Below are 22,624 nucleotides of genomic sequence, written 5' to 3'. Positions count from 1 at the left end.
GTCAGCACAGTTTCTCCCCAGAACTTCCAGCTCCGTAGCGGATCCGAGATTCTGAATCAACTTCGATAGTCCTTTTAATTTGCACATATACTATACGTCTATGTATGTATTACATGCACCTTTTTGATTGTTTCTTATATGTTTTCTGTGTTAGTTCCTTTGATTTTTAATTTTTTTTTCTTTGTAATATTCCTAGGAAATCTAATCAGCATCGTTGCAGTTTGTTGAATTCAGACAAAATCCAATTTATTTCATTCTTCAGGGGGCTATAATTCTTGAATTATATATATCTGTTCCTCCATCTCACAATCAAAAAATTTCCTGCTTGCACAAAAGTATGATTTTTCTACCGTTTAAAGAGAAATATTGACCTTCAAACTTTTTCGTGCATTTTAATGTATTCTGAAGATATACTTGTAAATATTATTTTTTAAAAATTTTCTGTTTTCTAAAAAAATGAATCGTATAAAATATATTCGAGCACATTGAAATGATTGAAAAAAGTAACTCACTTTTTTTGAGACAAAAGAGGTAATATTTATCTTATATATTTAATTTCATATAAAATTATTTTAGTAGATTAAGTTGCCGTTGATGCATTCTTGATTGTCTGTAGTGTTGAACATGTACACAGTGTTTGAAATTAAAATGTAACATATGACACTTGAAATGATGATAAACAGTTTGGGTACTATGAATTCTTCCTAAGCTTACGTGTGAATATTATACAGGGAAAGTATATAGAACAAAAATGACCAGGGGGAATTAATCTTGACTTTATAGCAACAGATCCAGAAAATCTAATACAATGTAGGTAAGGCTGCCAAGTCATCACATTCGGGTCCTACATAAGAACCATTTTCACTCATTCATCATCATGAAGCTGATGAAGCGTAACGTGGATGTTGTCTATTCGGCCATAACGGTGGCGGCATGCCGTAGAATTACTGTCCCGGCTTTTGGACACGCTGTTCTCTAATTCGGCTGCAAATCTAGATCCTCAAAATCCAGGACAGTAATTTTTCTTTTTCTCGCTTTACGGATAATGAATATAACCAAATAATATATCATGTTGTTTATTACTCCCTCCGTCCCTCTCATTTCTTATCTTTTGGGTTGGGCACGGAGGTTAAGAAATATGTATAAAGTAGTAGAAAAAAGAAGAAAAAGTGGGTGAAATGGTGGGACCCATTGATTTTTAATGTATAAAAAGGATATAGTGGAGTAAAAATAGTGTGAAAAGAGAAGAAAAGTGGAGAATGTTGAGTGGGTTCAACCCAAGTCCCACATCGGAAAGATAAAGAAGATTTATCTTGAATATAAGCAGCCAAGGAACTCCATTAGTATGAGGCCTTTTGGGAGGAGCCCGAAAACAAATCCATGCGGGCTTGACCACGGCCCAGAGCGGACAATATCATACTAATGCGGAGTTGACGGGTGTTGCGCGGCCCAACAGAGAAGTGGCGGGACCCATTGACTATTTTTGGTAAGTTTGAAAATGTAAAGAATTGGATGGGACACCCCAAAAAGGAAAGTGTAAACAAATGGGAGGGACGGAGGGAGTATTATTATTTTACTTTATCTCCAATAAGAGAGATTAATGTCTTGGGATAGGGCTGTAATTCGAGCCGAGCCTAATTCGAACCAAGTTTAATCGAGTCGAGCCGAGCTGGCTCGGTTAACTAATCGAGCCTAAACTTTTGTCCGAACTCGACTCGGTTAATTTTAAGAATCGAGTCGAGTCGAGCCGGCTCGTTTAGCTAAACGAGCCGGTTTTAATGAGTCGAGCGAGTCAGCTCGTATAATTTTACACTTAATCGAGCCCCAACTTCTATCCGAACTCGGCTCGTTTAATTTCACGAGTCGAGTCGAGCCGGCTCATTTAATTAAACGAGCTGAAACTTTTGTCCGAACTCGGCTCGTTTAACGAATCGAGTCGAGCTGAGCCCACTTAAACGAATCCGAGCCGGACGAGCTCGCGAGCCATCCGCGATAGAAACGAATCGAGTCGAGCTAAGTCCACTTAAACGAATTCGAGCCGGACGAGCTCGCAAGCCACCCGACTTGAATTACAGCTCTATCGCGGGATCGAGAGACACTGGTATTCGCAACCTCAGATGCAAAGGGTAAACACGTGGCTTGTTTAGGGCGTAGCTGCAACTTGTAATATACAAGTATAGTGAATAGTTGGACCAACTCCTCAGAGAATAATTAGTTTCAAGTGGTATTTCCATACATGCCATTGCCAGGAAAACAGATGTCTTGTTTTCCTGTGGGCTTTGTTAGTCAGACTAGTGGGTACTATTTTACTGTTTTAACAAACGGATGCATGCATCTGTGTTTAGATATCTTCATTATTCCACCACCGCTTCTCTTTCATTTTTTTTACACTTAGCCACTTGTTTCTCTCAGACTCTCACCACAAGCACCCTTGATATCGGATCTATCTGAAGCTTTTATATGTACAAAGAATCAAAGAACAGTGTATTTGGTTTATGTTTAAATATTAAAAAAAAATTTCAAATTTGTAATTTATTATATATTCGCCGGAACTGAATTTCCAGCCCCCGCCCCGCCCAGGAGGTGAGACGCGCCCGCAAATTCTTTAAAATATCTAGAACCCAATTTGTTAATTGTATCTTAAATTATGGGATAATATTCAGAATAAAATTTTCAAGTGTTATGTTATGAAAGTACACTGCACACTGTACACTTTTACTACTAATTAAGTAATTATTTATATTATTAGTAGCAAATATATTTGCATAAATCTATCATATGTATCACAGCTAGATCACTTCTAATATATTCATTCTGATTTATGATTTATCTTTTGAAAATTATGATGGTCAAAATTCTTTTTCTACAGGTCCTATTCACAATTCCCCACGTACTAAAATAATTGTCGTTTTAAGTTGCGAAAATAACATATTCTACATATTATTTTTTAACTTTTTTATGAATAAAAATATAGATCTCTTAAACTTTTATTCAGAGACATTTCGAAAAATTATATTTATAAATATATTTTTTATAACTCAAATTACACCTACAACTTCGGTTAATTGACCCTGTAAGATTGCAAGCATGGTTGCAATTGTAAATATTTTCAAAATTTGGTACTTCTACAAAATATTTGAAAAATATGTGTAGTATCTTTTGCAAAAAATATTTTGGAATTAGGTATTTATGAGAAAAGACCCATATTTTTTACACACGAACAAATCATGATTAATCAAATCATATGATATTCAAATCATCACATTATTTGCAAATTTTTAATTAAACCTTTTTTTTTATTTATATAATAAATATAATTTAACCGGGGACTAATCTAGTAGATTATATAATTAACGTTCCACCCAACGCAACCGAATTTTAGATTCAATCACTATAATATTAAACACGTTATGGTAAAAAAAACAACACAGTTGACAGTACTGATGCAAGCATACAAAGTTTAAGACGAAAGAATAACTGTTTTAATTAGGGGAAATCAATTATAGCTCGAGTAAGTATAATTTAGTTCTGTATCTTTTTCTTAGTATAATTACGGAAAGCAATGAAGAATAGCTAATGATAGAGCATCATTGCAAATCCAAACCACTAAAATAAATTCACAGAAACCAAAAACCTGTGATAACATATACGCTTCTTTGGTGTTGCTATACATCTGCTGAAGTACCCAAGAAGGGTGCTTGACTGCATGGTTTTAGTTGAAGAGCAGGGTCTTCGACTCTGTCAGCAACCACTAAATTCTGCAATTTACAGTTATGGCAAGCTGACTTTCCACAGTGCATAGTCCTGTTCGGCTTCGGTCATCAGTGCAAACTTGCGACACAGATTAGGCCAAGAGTATATACAATCTTTGCCCTAAGTGGACTGAACGGTGACACGTCCAGCACTTGTTTGCTCATATTCAGCACAAGCCTCTGGGGTGTCTTCCTCACTAGGCGGAACAAGTTGCCAAAAGAGTGGCAGATATCTGTCCCACTCTTTCAAGATAGAAGACCCTTTGCTGCTTCCAGTTTTTTCCTAGAATGAAAACACATAATAGTAAATAACAACTATATGCATGCAGATACATAAGAGAATTAGCGATAGCACTAGTTAATTACTCATTCCAGGCCTCAACTAGTTGTCTGAAGCAGTGAAGGAGTATTTAAAACAATCGACTCGAGCATATGTTTCACGAGGAACTAACAAACAAATTAACAATAGATTCTAAAATCTTTCAGATTTCCTTAACTGTAGACATCTTAATGGTAAAAAAGAAAGAACACCTTCATTTCATCTTGCAATTCTCAGTTGCAGAAATTTTCACCCCCCCCCCCCCCCCCCCCCCCCCCTCACACACACACAAATATTTTTGTTACCAAGAGAAGAATAATAGTTTTGGCTGCTCTGGGTGTGTAATTTTCCAGGGAAACACAGTTGTGAGTCAGGTTTACTTCAGCGCCTTGACGTCTTATTTTACTATAATTTCGATTGACCAAGCTTGCTAAAACTTTTAAAATTGCTCACTGTAGTCTGAACTCTGAATTTGTCACTGTACGGTGTGTGCTCGAGTAGTAATTTTTACTTACAACATGAGCTTCAATAAGGGTCTTCAGCTGCATCTGACCAACAGGGGCAACGACTCTCTGAATCTTTACGATCTCCTTATTTACCTGTTCCGTTTTAAGTCACACCACACTTTAGCAACTAAACCATAATGTTATGCAAAATAAAGTAGCTTACAACCTGTAATGCAAGGCAAATATTGAACAAACCTTGGGGATTAGAGTATCATCCTCATCAAGAAGGTAAGCCAAACCTCCAGTCATACCAGCAGCTACATTTCTACCCACCCTATCAACATCAAGAAGAAACAGCTTAAATTCCGTGTCCAATCTTATGATACAGATAATATTGTTATAAACCAGCAAGAGAGACGTACTTCCCTAGCACCACAACACAACCGCCAGTCATGTACTCACAGCAATGATCTCCAGCACCTTCAACCACTGCTTGAGCAAGAGAGTTTCTCACAGCAAAGCGCTCCCCAGCTTTGCCTCTAACAAATACTTGACCACCTGTAGCTCCATAAAGACACGTATTCCCAACTATAGCGGCATCCTCAGGAATAAAACCAGTATTTTCAACAGGGGTCACAACCAATTCGCCACCAGCCATACCCTGAAAAATAATTGCTAGATCAGGATATAGGATATATTTGAAACAGCATAAAGTCGAAAGTTCCACCTTTGATGCTCGCCCAGTTCAACTAAAAGTGACAATGGCCAATTTTTTTTTTTTTTAAACTTCTATAAGTTTATTTGTTTTAATTAAGTAGCTAAACACATTAATCATTCAGTTTAACCAGTTCCACTGGACTCTTCCAAGTTCTACTGTATTAAATAATGGAGAAGGGAAATCTTTTGACACGCATGTCCAAATACAAAGCTCCAGATATCCTGAATGAGAAGCAACAAATATTGGTTGATGTTGGATTATAATCCTTTTTCTCCACCGAAAAAAGTTACTGCGGAACATTTTCTTAAAATAATAGGTACAGAGTAGCGTAAATGTATTAAAATACAATGGCTGCTAACCAAGTTTCTGAAATTTTAAAATATATAAAATACACATTTTAGTTTTAGTTTCGAAGCATGGGAACTTTCTAGACCTGGCAACTTTGTAAAATGCATGAAAAAAAAGATTCAGTTTTTGACATCCCTGTCGTGTTTTAGGTACACAAGATAATTTTACAAATCTCGCCCACATACTTCTCTGCCTAGCAGAATGTTCATATCAGGTATAGGGAACACAAAAATGACTATTTCAACTTATAATGTATGAAACTACTGGACAAAAAGAGAGATGATAATATGACACACTCGTCCCAATAAAATACTGCACATATCCTAAACAAATGCAAGATTTTGTGTGTTTTGAAGGATTAGAATTCTTTTTCTATTACAGGTACTCGAGAGTTATACACTTTCGGCAAGGTCTTAACTTCAGGAATGCTTGTTTACCAACCCTGACGACATGAAATTAACATACTGCCAGAAATGGTTTCAAAATTTTGAAGATATATGATAATTTAGTCAACGGTTTTAGTTTTAATAATGAAGTATGAGAGCTTTCTAGACCTGGAAACTATGTAAAATTTATGGGAAAAATGTAAATGGTCTTTCAATATCCGTAGATGATTTAACAAACCTTGCCCACATAGTCATTAGCTTCTCCTACTAGCCGAATGTTCATTCCTGGTATCAGGAAACATGAAAAGGACTGCCCAGCGCTCCCTAAAAATCTGAAAACATTGATGATATGATTATTTTGCTTTCATCAGCAACAAGAATTTGCAAAATCGCTAGTGGAACCACCAAATATATTTATATAGAATGATTACGTTATATTGAGCTGCCCCGCGAAGCCCGTATCGCCATATTTCTTAGCAACAACACCAGCTATACGCCCACAAACAGCACGGTCCACATTGTATATATGTACGGTTTTATTGACAACTTTTTCATTCTCGATTGCATCTGAAAGCTGCATGATTAAGATATATAAATATAGACATATAAACATTTGCTTACATTGTAAAGCACCCTTTTTAAAATGTGTTTTATTACATGAAACAATGATGCAAAAATCCGTTTCTTTTGGGCTTCTACCTTATTCAATTGGAACAAAATAAATTACCTCTGCATCTGCAAGTAATATATCGTCCAACACAGGTCCGTTACTGTGAGCATCTTGTTTCCTAATTTCAGTGCTGCTCAACTTTGGTAATCCAACATTCTTAGAGAAAAAGAATGCAAGAGAAAAAGATTAATACAAAAGGCATTGCAACGACTGTGATATCACATTACATCATTACATGATTAAACTTATAATTGAACAACTTACAGAAAGCACATAGCTGAGATCAAGATGCTGAGTTTTCACTAATGAAACATCCCGAGGTCTCAGCAAATCTGTGCGTCCAATTATATCATCCAGTTTCTCATAACCCAGTTGTGCCATCATGCCTCTCACCTAGAATGGTTACCAAACAATACATAATAAAAAGCATAAAGCACGGGAAAACAAGAACAGTACCCATAAACTAACTGGAAGAGAAATATACTCTGTGCAATAAGTTGGTGGCTGTATATTGAGAAATCACAATACAGTGGCTAAAGATTTAAGGTTCTTTGCAATTTGGTGGCTATTAATTTAAAAATTTATTGATTTGAACCGTTACCTTATGAATGAATTTATTAGTGATTGTAAATTAACTTATTTAGCCACACAGTTCACCTCACCTCACCCTGAAACAACTCAGAAAAATCCTTATTTCAAACAAATCTATCTGATTTACAAGGATTATTAAATGAAAACTGTTATTGCCACAACTCAAAACTCTTGTTGCAGACCTCTTCGTTCTAAAAGCAAGTTGATGATAATGATGTGAGATCTTATTTTTCTTCCTCTCTACCCAGCTTTTCTTTTTTACTTCATAATTTCTAAATTCTGCATTTTTAGCTATAAGATCTTAATTCAAGTCAATCCACATGTGACACAATACTAAATTACACCATTGAATATCATAAGGTCAAATAAAATAGTGAAAGGCACACTCAAACAGTGATGTGACTCCATACGACAGATATATACGGTACATAAATCATGATTGTCTTTTTGAAACATGCGTTGGACACCACCATATCCGTGTATCAGACTTGGAAAATTTGAAAACTGGGGACACTGTCCAATTTTTGGACACGGGTTCAGGGACAAAATACAATACATCATAATCACAGGTATGGTAGGACACCTTGAGGGGAAGAAAACTCAGATTAGACATTTGTGAAGGGCTTTTGCAGACTAGGCGTCTTCTCTACTTTAATCTCATTTATGCTGCTTTTTTCTTCTCATATTATTTTAAATTATTAGTTTGACTCATATGTGGTCTTTAAGTTAGCCAAATTGTCCAAATTTCATTCAAAGGATCAGCCACTAGGAAATAGGGATCCAATTTCTGAAAGATCTGTCCAAGTGTCCAACGCAGGTATGACGACCGAAACTAAGAGTCAGAGTAACTTAGGGTGAAACTGTAATTGCGAAAATTGGGTTTTCGATTTTTTGAAATGGGTTGTCATGAAACAAACTGGATTGTTTATCCAGTTGGGTGAATTGGACAATTTAGGGGATTAAATTAATTTTTTTTAATAAATTTACTGGATTGTTATTAAAAAGTTAACAATGGTGGGCCACTATACTGAAAAGCATATATAATTTCCGGCTACCATATTATTTTTTTTTGGATGTACAGCCAACTATTTGTTGTCCAAAGTAAACTTTAGCCACTGAAATGCAATCAACTCAAAAAAATGATCTAAATATTGATATTAATTCAGATGTCCAGTTGAAACTTTTGCAATATTTGGTTGGAAGGTAAACAGTAGAAATGGATTAAGAAAAAGGATGTTGCTTCATAGTGTCATTATTCTTATGAGTCTGCGGCACAGGATAGTGAGGGGCCATCATGGAGGTAAACATTGGAATTTATATTCGCTTAGTGGATCTTGATTTGATGAAATTATGGGATTAAAGGAAGCATTAAGCTAGGTTAAGACAAAGTGTTAGGGTGCTGTTGAGTTCAGACTGATTGCTAAGTGTCGGTCCAAGCGATTCGCTGTTCGATTACTATAATGTCTCATTTTGGTATTGTCAAAATGATTTGCATATTGACCTGCTAATAGAGTTGCTTACTCATTTGCTGAGCAGCTAATTCCTACCCGGATCACATTTTCAGTGGGAAGTTTCTAGTAATTTTTTATCTGTTTGTTAGATGATGTTCATAAGTAATGAAGAATTATCATTTCAAAAAAAAAAAAGGTGAACTAATTTAAACTAATAAGAGATAAGTAACCATAGGATTAAAAGGAAATTGAGAAGTTGCAATGTTTCAATGATATGTTCAGAAAAGATGGATAGGAGAAACGAATGAGCACTTCTATCATATCGGTCTGTATAAGCTCTAGTTAAAATTTATGTGGACAAAATGGAGGAATAGAAATTATGAATAATGTCCCTATACTAGTATAAATCTCATTTTACTCCTTTCGACCAAATGGAAAGCTAGTTTACAAACTTAAGATTTATATATACTACTCAAATTTCAACCCGGTAAGAGAATATCTATTCACTTCTGCAGTAAAAGCATTGAAGTTAAACTCTTGGACCTCAACCTTAACGAGCCAATTAATTGGGAATATAATCAAGTAAATATAATGGAATAATTTTAGACAAAAGTAAATTACCTCCTCGGCCACATATAAAAAGTAGTTGACAAGGTCACCAGGAACACCAGGAAAACGTGCTCGTAGTTCTTCTCTCTGTTGTGAAATGATTCAGGTAAGTTAAGATATTCAAAGGAAACTGCATTGAGTTGAATTATTTTACTACAGCTCAAGATAACACATTAGAGTCTCAAGCTTACCTGACTGGCAACACCAACTGGACAATTATTTGTGTGGCAAATGCGAGCCATGACACATCCAGTAGCAATCATTGCAACAGAACCAAATCCATATTCATCAGCACCCATTGCAGCCGCCATCATAACATCAACCCCGCTTTTGAATCCGCCATCAACTCTAAGAATGACCCTTTCTCTTAATCCGTTTTCAATTAGTGTCTGTTAAATGAGCATCACATATGGAATCTTTTAGTATATCAAGTCATATTGGTAATACTTATATCAGCCAAAAGCATCTGATAACTGCAGATTGTTTTAGAGAACATTCAAAAGCTGATTATCATTTTTATATAATTCAGTCAAGTTGTCCTTCTAACACCATGACATACGTAAAGGAAAGCTGGTAACTTTGTATATGTATCAGAGGACAAGGTTTGGAGGTCTCCAGCTCGTATCCTCATACCCCACCAATTTTAAAATATTAATATCAACATTCAGGTTGAGTATTCAGTATTGCGTAAAAGATGGGCCTTTAGTGATCCACTGTTCATCCACATATGGGCTTTTAAGTGAAGGGCATTGCTAAAGTTAATATTATCCAGTTCCAATTATGTCTTCTTAACACCATAAGGTTTGTGAGAGCTGGCAAATTAACATCAAATTTAAAGAAAAATGTAACATATTGAAAGTAAGCAATAAGCTACCTGGTGAGTTTCAGTAAGTCCAAGTTCCCAAGGACCTCCAGCATGCTTGATGGAACTTATGGGACTGGCACCAGTTCCCCCGTCATGCCCAGATATCTGCAAACCATAAATGTAAAATGTTTCTTTTAGTTGTGATAATGTGTTAATTGAAAAACCAATAGATGTTGTTTCTTTTAGTTGTGATAATGTATTAATTATAAAACCTAAGAACATTGTAGTTAACACATTTCTTCAAGAAAATGTTATGAAACAAGTGTTTGTACATCTATAAGAGAAGCTTTATCTACTTTATAAAATTTACCAAAGGGTGAGCTTAATTTGTGTAAACACAATTTCACATGCTATAACTTAATCTATATCCACACATGCACAGAAACAAACACATGTGCGGCATGCACACATTAATTACGCAGCAGTCAACTAAATGAAGCTTTGAAATTTCAAATGAAAACTCATCTGCACCTGCTTATCAAGCTTCGAATCATCTGACTATCTAGCAAATTTGTCATTTTCAATGTAATCATGATTGTTCATCTCACAAACAAATTTTTTAACTTTGATCCGTACAAAATCTAATATACTTACAGATGATGGAAGAACTAAATTATTAGGTCCCATACAGGTAGTCACTCATAGATACCTGTATAACATCAGCATTGCCCTTCGCAACCCCAGAAGCCACCGTTCCAATGCCAGCTTCAGCCACGAGTTTAACGGAGACTTTAGCCTTAGGATTGACCTTTGTATTCAACAAAATTTAAAAATCCAACTTTTGATGTTATGATATGGTAGAAGACATATGCAGTCAAGTCATAAATACATATCTACAATGTTGAGAGGCACCTGATGAAGGTCAAAAATTAACTGAGCAAGATCCTCGATGGAATAAATGTCATGGTGCGGAGGAGGAGAAATCAAAGGAACACCGGGTTTGGAGTTCCTTAGTCTTGCAATATACGCACTAACTTTCTTCCCAGGCAATTGCCCACCTTCACCAGGCTTTGCACCTTGTGCAATTTTGATTTCTATTTGTTCAGCATTGACCAAGAATGTAGGAGTGACACCAAATCGTCCCGAGGCAACCTAAAAAGACAACTTCATAACTCAACAAAATACAGGTAAAATAGTTTGTAAATCCCACACTAATGAAAGTTTGCAGAATGACTATTTAAATCTGAGCAGCCTCAACAACCATCCAACTTGGCGACATATTTAGCTTTTCATATAAAATTAGGACATGATATCAAATCCTTGGAGTTTATTTATTACTAGAGATGAAATAAAATAAAATAAAATCTGCAATGCTGGCTGACGAAGAATGTCAAGGCATTCTGACCTGCTTGATGGCACTTGTTGCAATATCCCCATTTTGTAGCCCTTTTAAATGAGGCAGTGTGGGTGAGTACCCATCAACAACATCAGTGAGAGGGCTCCAGCGAATAGGATCCTGTTAAAAGACAGTGTCTACATGTTATAACATCTCAAATATAAATCGAATTTGAGATATGTTAAGCATTGAGCATAGGTAAAGAACATATAACCTCCCCTCCTTCACCAGAATTAGATTTACCACCAATTCTATTCATTGCAATTGCAATTGCCTCGTGTGTTTCCCTAGAAATTGCTCCAAGGGACATTCCACCAGTACAAAATCGTTGGACAATCGATGCAGCAGATTCCACCTTTCCAACTGAAATTGGGGAACGATCACTTTTAAACTCCAAAAGATCACGGAAAACCTGTAGTAATCATTAAACAAAAAAAAAAGGAAAAGTAGAAATTTTAGCAATATATCTTAGAATATCTCTAGCTGAGTTACAAATATTAATGTGGGCTGTTCAAATTTCTTAATCAGCTACTATTTAAATCCCTGACAACATATGGTGCTTTGATGCGCCCATTTTTAACCTATTAAGAAATGTTTGTGGCCCAAATAAATCAGGATACTTATTTTACTGGACTAAATGTTTATCAAATAAAAGCATAAATTACTTTACTATACGATTACAACTTACATTAACAGGTCGATTAGCCAAATGCTGCTGGTAAACTGAATATGCACTCTCCACCTTCTGGCGTACTGCTTTGTGAAGCAGCTTTGACATCTCAGGGTTGTTTCCATGGTATTCCCCTTAAAATATATGAAACTAATTAGCGCTCAATGTAGAATGCATGATCCAGATTTAAGGTAGCTAATAATAAGGGCACTTCACAATAAAATTCGAGGGAAGAATCAACCCAACAAATGAACTCATTCCATTGTTGGATAAGTCACTATTACCATGCCTCCAAAAAGTTATCGGAGTACTTCACTTGCATTTATGCCAAGTAAAACGTTCTACTTAAAAATAATTTGTAATGCTGCATTCGGATTGTCTTGTACAAAGACTCAAAGAGGTGGACAAAAGGTACTGAAATATGGAATCTTTTCCTAGGCAACACAGACACTAAACTGAACAGTGATAACGATGAATTACCAAAGGTTTCTAATCCACCCTCGTGTGAGCGGGATTGAGCTAATTAGGAAGCAGTAATCATATCAAGTTTGTGGAGACAAATGCTTTTTGATAGAGTAACTGAAATAGCTTATCTTAAAGATGCTCAGAAGCAGACTCGTAGTTGAAATTTATCCTAGCCTATCCCATACTTCATGAGGTAAGAAGGGATTAACATTCTTTTACTTTGTTTGCATCACAACAGAATGAAGAAATATTGTGACTACTGCACACAAATCAGCATGCATGCTTCTCAACTCTTTTGAGGTACATAGTGTGCTAGTTCGAGATTCAGATGCATCACACATATATATAGAGAGAGTAGAGACTCATGTAAGAATATTTACAAAACAAATAGTCATCATTTCATACATGTTACATCAGCTAATAGTGCATGTCTCGTGGTCTTAAAAATGATATAATATATGTTGTGAGCGAGAATATACCTCCTGGTCTATTTTGTATAAACCCAAAATTTTCAAGTCGTTTAGCCGTATCCTCAGAAAATGCCTTCACCCAAAAAGACAAAGTCTCCCTTGCTAACTGTAATTCAATGTATTCAGGATTAGCTTGAAAATGAAAGAATCAAGAAGAAAAGATACGCTGGACACCTACCAACACCAAAAGCAATTTCTACACAAAAGTCAAACATTTTTGCATATTAATGCAAAATTTCAGAAGTAAAACACCTATGGAGCATGTTCAGGTTCCTTTGCTACCAGGAAATAATCATTAGATTAGCAAAAGGAAATGCAATCTTACAACAATTATAAACTCTGCTATTTAATTTAGCCAAAAAAAAAAAAAAAGAAGAGCTCTGCTATATATAAGTTGAATTCTAGTGAATTTATAGACCTCAAAGCTGAACAACCAGATCTTTAATTCATTCATGTGCTTTTTACCTCATCTAGCGTCAATCCACCAGCTCTTGAGACACTCCCATAAAATGCAAGATCAACTATCTCTTTTCCAAGTCCATATATCTCAAATATTTGTGCCCCACAATAACTAGATTTGAAGAAAGACAGTATCTCAGATATCTGAAAATAATGTAGACTTTTCGCTCTGGTGTCCAAAAGGAATAACAAAAAGAGGTCATACCTTGAAAGCAATGAGATACCCATTTTCGACAGAATCTTTAGTAGACCAGATTTAACTGCCTGAATAAACAACAAACATATAAAATTCAGCTGAGCATTCAATACAAATTGATCATTAATTTTCCATTATTGGATGCTAAAGTAATCAAGGACCAATACGATAGAATTATAAAGGCGCCTTCAGGGTGTCAACTACAGTTCATGCAATTTTCACCTCGTATAGTTGCTTATCTTTTTATATGCTTATAATAAGATTTCTGGTATTTACTATTTGCCTTGCAATGATGTCAACTTATTATGCCTCAGTTACGAATTACCCGCTTCCAATCACAATCAACAGCATATATGTTCATCTCGGGGAAAAACCCAACTAGAAATTTGTTAATCGACAAAAATCCCTCACCTCAAACCAGGACGGGTTGTAATTCTTCACACAGATGTTTTGCAATAATTTTAAGTTAAAAAGAGGATACGAAGCTCAAGAGTCTATTTGTCAATTGAAGATACGACCAGGGTCCAGGAGTCTGACTTTTTTAAACCTGGGAGTCGGGGTAGTAGATTGAAATCAGTCCTATCTCAGTTCAAGGGTATAAACACATTCTCGTATAACCATAAATATAGAGAAGCCCAACTTATCTCCCTCTTACTTAAGCTGGTACAAGAGCCCAGGTATAGAGAGAAGTATCGAGTTACCCACCCCAGCTTCAAACTTACTTGTCTGTTTCATCTTTTTGGTGTTGTCAGCTGTTTGCTTGTCCACTCATACGAGGGAGGGAGAGTGCTATATAATAATAGACCCAATTAAGGCCTCCTCCTAAGACCTTAGGGTTTCTGGAGAGCTAGTTACTAAACACTCTTCTTAATAACCCATCAGTTCTATCTACAATCAAATCTCAGTATAGAGATATAACATTGCTTAGAGAGCTAGCAGACATAACTGGGCATGAAAAACAACATCAGTGTGTAGCGAGTCAATTTCACAAAGAAAATACTATAAGTAAGAGCAGCGATAGATAATGCTTCCAACCAATTTTTGGTAGGAAAAAGATGATGCATAATAATTCACAATCTTCAAGCAACATTGTCCAAACCTTGCAGTAATTCTTTTGAGCCTGTTCAATTGTAACAGTTGGCATCTTCCCATTCCGCATCAGATTTACAGTTTTGTTGCTCAGGCGCCACTGTCGACATGTCTCCAGTGCCAGGTATGGACATACAGCACTGCAAATATAAATAACTGATCAAGTAGATGCAGAATGAAGGATCCAAACAAAGAGCACCTCCTGAATGTTCTCAAACCAAAGAAATAAGGATGCATATCCTAAGGCCTTAGGAAACCTGACTGTGTTTGATCAGGAGGACTTATTTTGAGATTTAGATGAACTAAAAGAGAGGATTACTGAGCACGATTAAATAGCCCAAGTGGTGGGTTTATGCTCACCCAGAGAAGTATTAGAACAAATACTTATTTTTAAGGATATAAGCCTAAATTGTCAAAAAAAAGAAAAAAAAGAAAAGAGAGGATTACTAAAAATATCACTAGCATCTACAGTTTCAACTTTTCTACTAAAAATGTAAATAACAGCACCAATGTACCACTTATTCTGGCAAATGGTCAGCAAACATAGCACTTCCCTTTAGTATATACCATAATATAAAATTATTTAATTTATATCTCTACGTGGCCTCTGACTGATAAGATACAAAATATTTTAGGTATACAGAGGGCCTATTATAGAACCCCATTAGGAAGAGAGTAGAGTACATAGTAAATGCTTAATTCATGGAACAGATAATAGTTGAGACATGAAAAAAGAACCATGGCACTGAACCAAATAACTATATTCCAACACTATACAGAGAAGTCCCAACAGAAAATGTGACAAGAAAAGATGATAACCTTGCACCATATCCTATTAAACAAGCAAAATGATGTGTACTGAAGCATTGAGCTGTGTCCACAACAATTGAAGCTGACATCCGCAGACCATTCTGAATTAGATGCTGATGAACAGCACCCACTGCCAGAAGTATCGGAATTGCAGGCCGAGTTGGTTCCTTATAAGTGACAAAGTATTAGATAAATCACATTAGACTGCTAGATTAATAGAAAATATAACTCCCAAAAGGTGCTCACGAGTTCATCAGATCTGTCAGAGAGAATTAGCAATTGAGAACCATTTCTAACAGCTTCATCTGCTGCTTCACAAAGCTTATATAATGTCTTCTCCAATGAACCATCAACACCCTTTCTTATGTCAAAGAAGGTAGGTAGAATTTGGGGTTTCAAGCTGGGATCCGCCAGTAGGGACTCCAGCTCCCCTTCATTAAGAACAGGGCTCGACAAACTCACCTAGAGCAATATCATAGAAATTAAAGCAGACACAAGTTATTCAGAAATTATTAAACCCTACAATTTGAGAAACTAGAGCTACTTATTTACATCACATAAACATAGGAGTTCTTATTTATGATAAATAAAAAGCGTTGCATGGACAACACACGTGAATACAGAAAGCTAATAGATATATGAAAGAATTAAGCACTCATTTTATAAAGGGGAAAGCTTATGTACCTGAGAGGCATTCTCAGGTCCAACCTCTAATATGTTTCTACGCTTCCCAAGATTTATTTCCAGTGACATTACCAATCCTTCTCTAAGAGGATCTATAGCTGGATTAGTCACCTGTTGGAGAAATATGAACCAAGATGACAAAATCATAAAGCAGTAAAGATGAACTAACTAAAGCTGTAGACATATAGAAAAACATCAAAACAATATATATAGGGCCATATTCTAATGAAAAAAAATATGAGATGTGTAAGAACTAATACAAATGATTATAATAATTTACAAATGAACATAATTTTAGAATGATATATAACAACTTAATGATTTGCGGACATGATTTATTATTTTGTTTTGATTCTCACGGTTCACATTGTAAGTCTGGTTTCATTAGCGCGCGCGCGCACACACACACACACATATATATGTATATGTATATTGAATATCGCACAAACAAAACAAGATAAGTAGTTTTCAAAACTTTCACATGTAAAAAGAACATTTATTAACTCCCAGTTGTATGTCAAGTAGAGAAGTCCACCCCAATTATAACACACTAGAAAACTGAGAACACCTAAAATTCGTTCTGCAATGTAGAATATCTCTAAGATGCCTAGTAGTAACTCGATATCATCTATAGTTGAAGTTAAGAGAGATGACACTTTGTATTCATTATTGTGTATCAATGAGATTCCTTCCAAATTGGTATTACCTTAGTGACAAAAATAAGAAAAATAAAAAAGAACTGCAAAACCTCGAAAGCCACTTAAGCACCATAGACAAGATTCGTTTTGTGCTCTTTGAACCCTTAGCTCTACTTTCCTGCATAAATTTATCTACCTTATTCATCCTTTTATTCTTTGAGAATGGAGTCTTGGTGCTTGATAATATTTGTTCACCAACAAACATCAAAGCAGAAGTAAAGAAGGCCCTAACTTTTACATTCATAATCATATCAGATGAAGATTACTCGGCTTAACAGAAAAGGAGTGACTTGTATTGTAAGATAAACACTGCCAGAAGCAGAAGTTCATGTACAAAAAGTCTAAAAAATGGGAAAAACATAGCAAAATCTTAGTTTCAGTTATTACTTATGCTATTAGCTATCACTTGTCTATGAGCTGTCAATACCGTAGATGAAATTTTCTATAACTATATATATCCTTTCATTTTTATATGAGGGAATTGAGGGTGCAATTTTCTTGCAGAGGTTATTAACGCATTCCCAAATTTAATACAGATGGATGGCATTTTTTATATTTCTATCATGTAAAAGTAAAAATTGAGTCAATTTTATTAAATGGAATAGCATTTACATCTATGATTTATATTTATTTTTTTCAAAAAGAAGGCTTTCATGTACTTATGGACAGCTGGAATTTAAATGCATCACATTGTTAATTCGACTAGAAAAACACCTCCTCATCCCTGAATCTTTGTTGCAAACATCTAACAATATAACACAAAACATAATATTATACACATCTAAAGTGAAATTATAATTTTCATGTTGTAGGGTTATATTGTTAGATATAATTGATGATTACTAATGTTCTTAAAGTTTGTTTTAGAACAGGAATCATCAGAGTTTAAACTGGAAGCTGATCAGAGTTTAGCAAAGTCTGACAGAGTTTAATAAAGTCTGATCAGAGTTTACATAGTCAAGACTCGTCAGAGTTTACACGTGGAAAGAGCTCAGAAGCGGATATACTTCAAGGAAGGATAGAGGCTGAGGAGTGATTTGCTGACTATGGAAACTAAACAGAAAACTGGAGCAATCTTTGATTGATAGATTTATTAGCTGATTTATAGGATATCAAATCAGAGATTGATTTTGTAACTGTGTCTATATAAACACAGATTAGGGTTACTCTATAGGAGTTGAGTTATCGAGTACATTATTAAGAACCCTAGCAGCTCTTAGTGATACAATATAAATCACTGAGAGAGTTTTTGTAACTATTAAAGCTTTGTGAATATAAGAGTTTATTGCCTTCAATCTCTTATATTGTCATTCTGTGTTACAGATTGTGATCACTATATCATATTATATAGTGAGTTTATAGGACCTAACAAGTGGTATCAGAGCCAGGTTTGTTAAGATTACTACAGTGAGATCTTAAACACAATCATGTCTGAAAAATCACAAGCTTCGTCCTTTAGAGTTCCAATCCTTAAGGCATCTGAATATCCAGTCTGGAAAGAAAGAATGATCATATTCTTAGACTCTGTTGATCCAGAATACCTTGACAGAATTTTTGATGGACCACATATGCCCACCAAGCTCTCTGTTGGGATTGCAGATGAACCTCAAAAGATGGTTCCAAAAGAAAAGAAAGATTATACTCCAGAGGACATCTCATCTATCAGTAAAGATGCAAAAGTGAAGCATCTGTTGCATAGTGCCCTTGATAATGCAATGTCTAATAGGGTGATTGGGTGCAAAACTGCTAAACAAATCTGGGATGCTCTGGAAACCAGATGTCAAGGAACTCAGGCCATTAAGAAAAACAGAAAAACAATCCTTACTCAGGAGTATGAGCACTTTGACTCAAAATCTGGTGAGTCCCTGACAGATCTGTATGACAGATTTGTCAAACTCTTGAATGACTTATCTCTGGTGGACAAGGAATATGATCTTGAAGACTCAAACCTCAAATTCCTTGTAGCTCTTCCTGAAAAATGGGATTTGAAAGTCACTACAATAAGAGACAATCTTGATCTTGGAGAAATGTCTCTTGATGATGTTTATGGAAGGCTGAAGACTCATGAACTTGAAATGGAGCAAAGGAGCAAACGACATGGAGGAAAATCAAAGTCTGTTGCTCTGAAAGTTCAAGAGGAAACTGCTAAGAGCAAGGGAAAAGCTCATGTCACAAAGTCTGACATTGAATCATCAAACTCTGATGACTCAAACTCTGATGTTCCCTCAGACTCTGAAGAAAGTGATGATGAGATGATGCAGTTAGCAGCATTGATGGTGAAAAGCTTCAAGAAGTTGGCCTACAAAAAGTTCAACAAAGGCAAAAGTTTTTCAAGAAAAGACAGAAACTCTGACAGAGTTTATGACAAGAAGAACTTTAAGAAGAATGAGGGCAAAGAAGGGAAAGCTGGAAAAGCTGACAAGTATACCTGTTTCAACTGTGGTGAAAAGGGACACTTTGCATCTGAATGCAAGAAAGCAAAGAAGGAAAAAGAAAAGGCCTTTATCACCAAGAAAGGAAACTGGACAGATACATCTGATTCAGAAGAAGAAGTCAATTATGCTCTGATGGCAAACACTGACAACAACTCTGAATCTCCTGCTAAGGTACCTCATTCTACTCTTGCCTTTGATACTGAAGATATAACTGAGTTAAGATTGTTTCTTAAGACTTTACATATCAGCTTTAGAGATCAGACTTTAGAAAATGAAAGATTAAAATCTGAAACTCTGAGTGTAAAGAAAAGGAATGATTTTCTAGAAAAAGAATTAGTTCAGATGTTGGAAGTTCAAAAAGAAAGAGATGATGCTGTCATTGTCAAAGATGAATTATCAAAGAGGTATGCATCTCTTCAATCAGAACTTGCTAAGGAAAGGGAGATCATTAAGACATGGACTAATTCAGGCAAAACCACTCAGAATATCTTAGGTAGTGGAAACTGGAAGAAGGGACTAGGTTACACTGATAACTCTGAAGCTGAGTCATCAAAAACAGAGTTTGTTAAAACTCAAAAACCTAAGGTTAAACCTGTCAAATTTGTTGTTGAATCCTCTAAGTCTAAACAGAGTAGACCAAAATCAGAGATTAACAAAAATTTAAAATCTGATAAGCCCAAACAGGTTAACATAGGACTGATGACTCAGAAACAGCTTAAACATAAGCTTAAAGAAGTAAAGTCTGATGACAAAAACAAGGAGCCTAGGAAAAATAGAAATGGCAAGATTGGTATAGACAAGAGTAATAACTACATGCCTGTTCCAAATGCACCTAGGAAGACATGCCATAACTGTGGTAATACTAATCATCTTGCTAATTTTTGCAGGAAGAACAGGGACATTAACTCTTTACCTACAAAGTCTGGAGTTAGAAAAAGTAGTATTAGATATAAACCACAAGATCCATGTTTTCATTGTGGTAGTTTATGGCATTCTATTTATACTTGCAAAGAATATCATAGTTTGTATTATGATTATTATCAATTGAAGCCTTTTTTAAAGGTTAATAAAAACTCTGCAAGTACAAACTCTGTTTCTAGTACAAACTCTGTTGCAAAGTCTGTTAGCTCAAACTCTGATAATAATACCGCTGCAAAAGCTAACAAACTTAATAAGGCCAAGGGATCCAAGCAAGTCTGGGTCCTTAAATCTAACAATTAGTGGTCTTTGTGATTGCAGGGCAACAGGAAGAATATTCTAGTCTTGGACAGTGGATGTTCAGGACACATGACTGGAAATAAAGCCCTGCTATCAGAGTTTGTGGAGAAGGCTGGCCCAAGTGTTTCTTATGGAGATGGCAACATAGGAAGGACTCTGGGATATGGCAACATCAATCTTGGAAATGTCATCATATCAAATGTAGCTCTTGTTCAAGGGCTGAAACACAATTTAATCTCTGTCAGTCAGATCTGTGACAGAGGATATCATGTTGATTTCTATGAAGAACACAGTGAGATAGTAAGCAAGTCAACAGGCAAAGTGGCAGTAACTGCTCACAGACATGGGAATATTTATGAAATCCACTTGCCTACAAACTCTGAAGGAAAAGCAATTTGCTTGTCTACAAGGATCTCTGCAGAAGAAAGCTGGAAATGGCATAAGAAGCTCTCACACCTGAATTTCAACTCCATAAATGAGCTTATAAAGAAAAAGCTTGTGAGAGGACTCCCTGAATCACTACTCACATCTGATGGATTATGTGATTCATGTCAAAAAGCCAAGCAGAGAAAGACATCTTTCAAGAGTAAAACTGAATTCTCAGTAAACAAACCATATCATCTTCTACATGTTGATCTATTTGGACCAGTCAATGTACCATCCATTGCAAGGAAGAAATATGCTCTTGTCATTGTTGATGAGTATACCAGATACACTTGGGTATATTTTCTTCAATCTAAAGATGAAACAGCCTTGCATCTAATGGATCATGTGAAACAACTGGATCATGGATCTGAAGACAAAGTGAAGATAATTAGAAGTGATAATGGAACTGAGTTCAGAAATTCAACAATGGAAGAGTTCTGCAAAGAAAGAGGTGTAGTGCAACAATTCTCTGCACCTGGTACACCACAGCAAAATGGTGTAGTTGAAAGGAAGAACAGGACTCTTATAGAAGCTGCCAGAACTATGCTTGATGAGGCTAAATTGCCTACTTATTTCTGGGCAGAAGCTGTTCAAACAGCTTGTTTCACTCAAAATGCAACCTTGATCAATAAGCATGGCAAGACCCCATATGAGATGGTGAAGAAAAAGAAGCCAAATCTGAAGTATTTTCATATATTTGGGTGCAAATGCTTTGTATTAAAGACTCATCCAGAACAACTTACCAAGTTTGATTTAAAAGCTGATGAAGGTATTTTTGTAGGTTATCCTCTGATAACAAAGGCCTTCAGAGTCTATAATCTGAGAACCAAGGTCATCATGGAATCCATACATGTGTCATTTGATGACAAAAGAATTATGGGCTTAGCAGATATGGATGATCATGAAGAACTGCATTTTGAAAATGAAGAAATATTCTCTGATTCAACAAACTCTGATGAACAATCAAACTTTGAATGTGAACAAAATACAGCAAACTCTGGTGAAAATTCACAAGTTCATGATGATGAAGCACTTGTTGAGGGGGAGCATCAGAATGTTTCAGATTCTACCCAAGACTCATCAGAGAATGCTGACTCAAACTCATCAGAGAATACTGATTCAAACTCTGATAGCACAAATTTAGGGGGAGCTACAGAGAATAATCAACAGAATCAGGAAAGCATGGATCAAGGGGGAGGATCCAATGATGAAAATGGTCAGCTTCCACATGCCAGGAAGTGGACAAAATCTCACACACCTGATTTAATAATTGGCAATCCAGAAGCAGGTGTGCAAACAAGGACAGCTACAGCAAATGAGTGTTTACATCATTGCTTTCTGTCACAAATAGAACCTAAAAAGGTGGAGGAAGCTCTTCAAGATGCTGACTGGATACAAGCAATGCAAGAAGAGCTAAATGAGTTTGAGAGAAACAGAGTATGGACCCTAGTACCAAGACCTAAAGATAGATCCATAGTTGGTGCAAAATGGGTGTTCAGAAACAAAACTGACA

The 22,624-nt window shown here is 35.8% G+C and overlaps 1 protein-coding gene across 2 annotated transcripts in view; it reads right to left on the bottom strand.

The window, feature by feature from the left end:
- Positions 1-3,459: 3,459 nt before the first annotated feature.
- LOC108226274 (ferredoxin-dependent glutamate synthase, chloroplastic) overlaps positions 3,460-22,624 on the bottom strand; it is a 34,460-nt gene continuing 15,295 nt past the window's right edge. For both annotated transcript variants that reach the window (XM_064079406.1, XM_064079408.1), the window contains 23 exons: positions 16,335-16,445; positions 15,897-16,112; positions 15,660-15,817; positions 14,851-14,980; positions 13,761-13,819; positions 13,562-13,667; positions 13,106-13,202; positions 12,180-12,295; positions 11,706-11,903; positions 11,501-11,611; positions 11,008-11,247; positions 10,805-10,903; positions 10,165-10,260; positions 9,482-9,679; positions 9,303-9,377; positions 6,904-7,032; positions 6,697-6,795; positions 6,401-6,543; positions 6,208-6,301; positions 4,940-5,178; positions 4,773-4,851; positions 4,587-4,670; positions 3,460-4,035 (listed from right to left, as the gene is read on the bottom strand). In XM_064079406.1, the coding sequence (XP_063935476.1) occupies positions 3,874-4,035; positions 4,587-4,670; positions 4,773-4,851; positions 4,940-5,178; positions 6,208-6,301; positions 6,401-6,543; positions 6,697-6,795; positions 6,904-7,032; positions 9,303-9,377; positions 9,482-9,679; positions 10,165-10,260; positions 10,805-10,903; positions 11,008-11,247; positions 11,501-11,611; positions 11,706-11,903; positions 12,180-12,295; positions 13,106-13,202; positions 13,562-13,667; positions 13,761-13,819; positions 14,851-14,980; positions 15,660-15,817; positions 15,897-16,112; positions 16,335-16,445 (3,039 nt within the window). In that variant the 3' untranslated portion in view covers positions 3,460-3,873. The remainder of the gene's footprint in view (positions 4,036-4,586; positions 4,671-4,772; positions 4,852-4,939; positions 5,179-6,207; positions 6,302-6,400; positions 6,544-6,696; positions 6,796-6,903; positions 7,033-9,302; positions 9,378-9,481; positions 9,680-10,164; positions 10,261-10,804; positions 10,904-11,007; positions 11,248-11,500; positions 11,612-11,705; positions 11,904-12,179; positions 12,296-13,105; positions 13,203-13,561; positions 13,668-13,760; positions 13,820-14,850; positions 14,981-15,659; positions 15,818-15,896; positions 16,113-16,334; positions 16,446-22,624) is intronic.

This window comes from Daucus carota, chromosome 6, assembly GCF_001625215.2.
Source record: "Daucus carota subsp. sativus chromosome 6, DH1 v3.0, whole genome shotgun sequence".
Classification (NCBI taxonomy): domain Eukaryota; kingdom Viridiplantae; phylum Streptophyta; class Magnoliopsida; order Apiales; family Apiaceae; genus Daucus; species Daucus carota.
The sequence above is the reverse complement of the archived record's forward strand: the minus strand, read 5'-3'. Positions and strand labels throughout refer to the sequence as shown.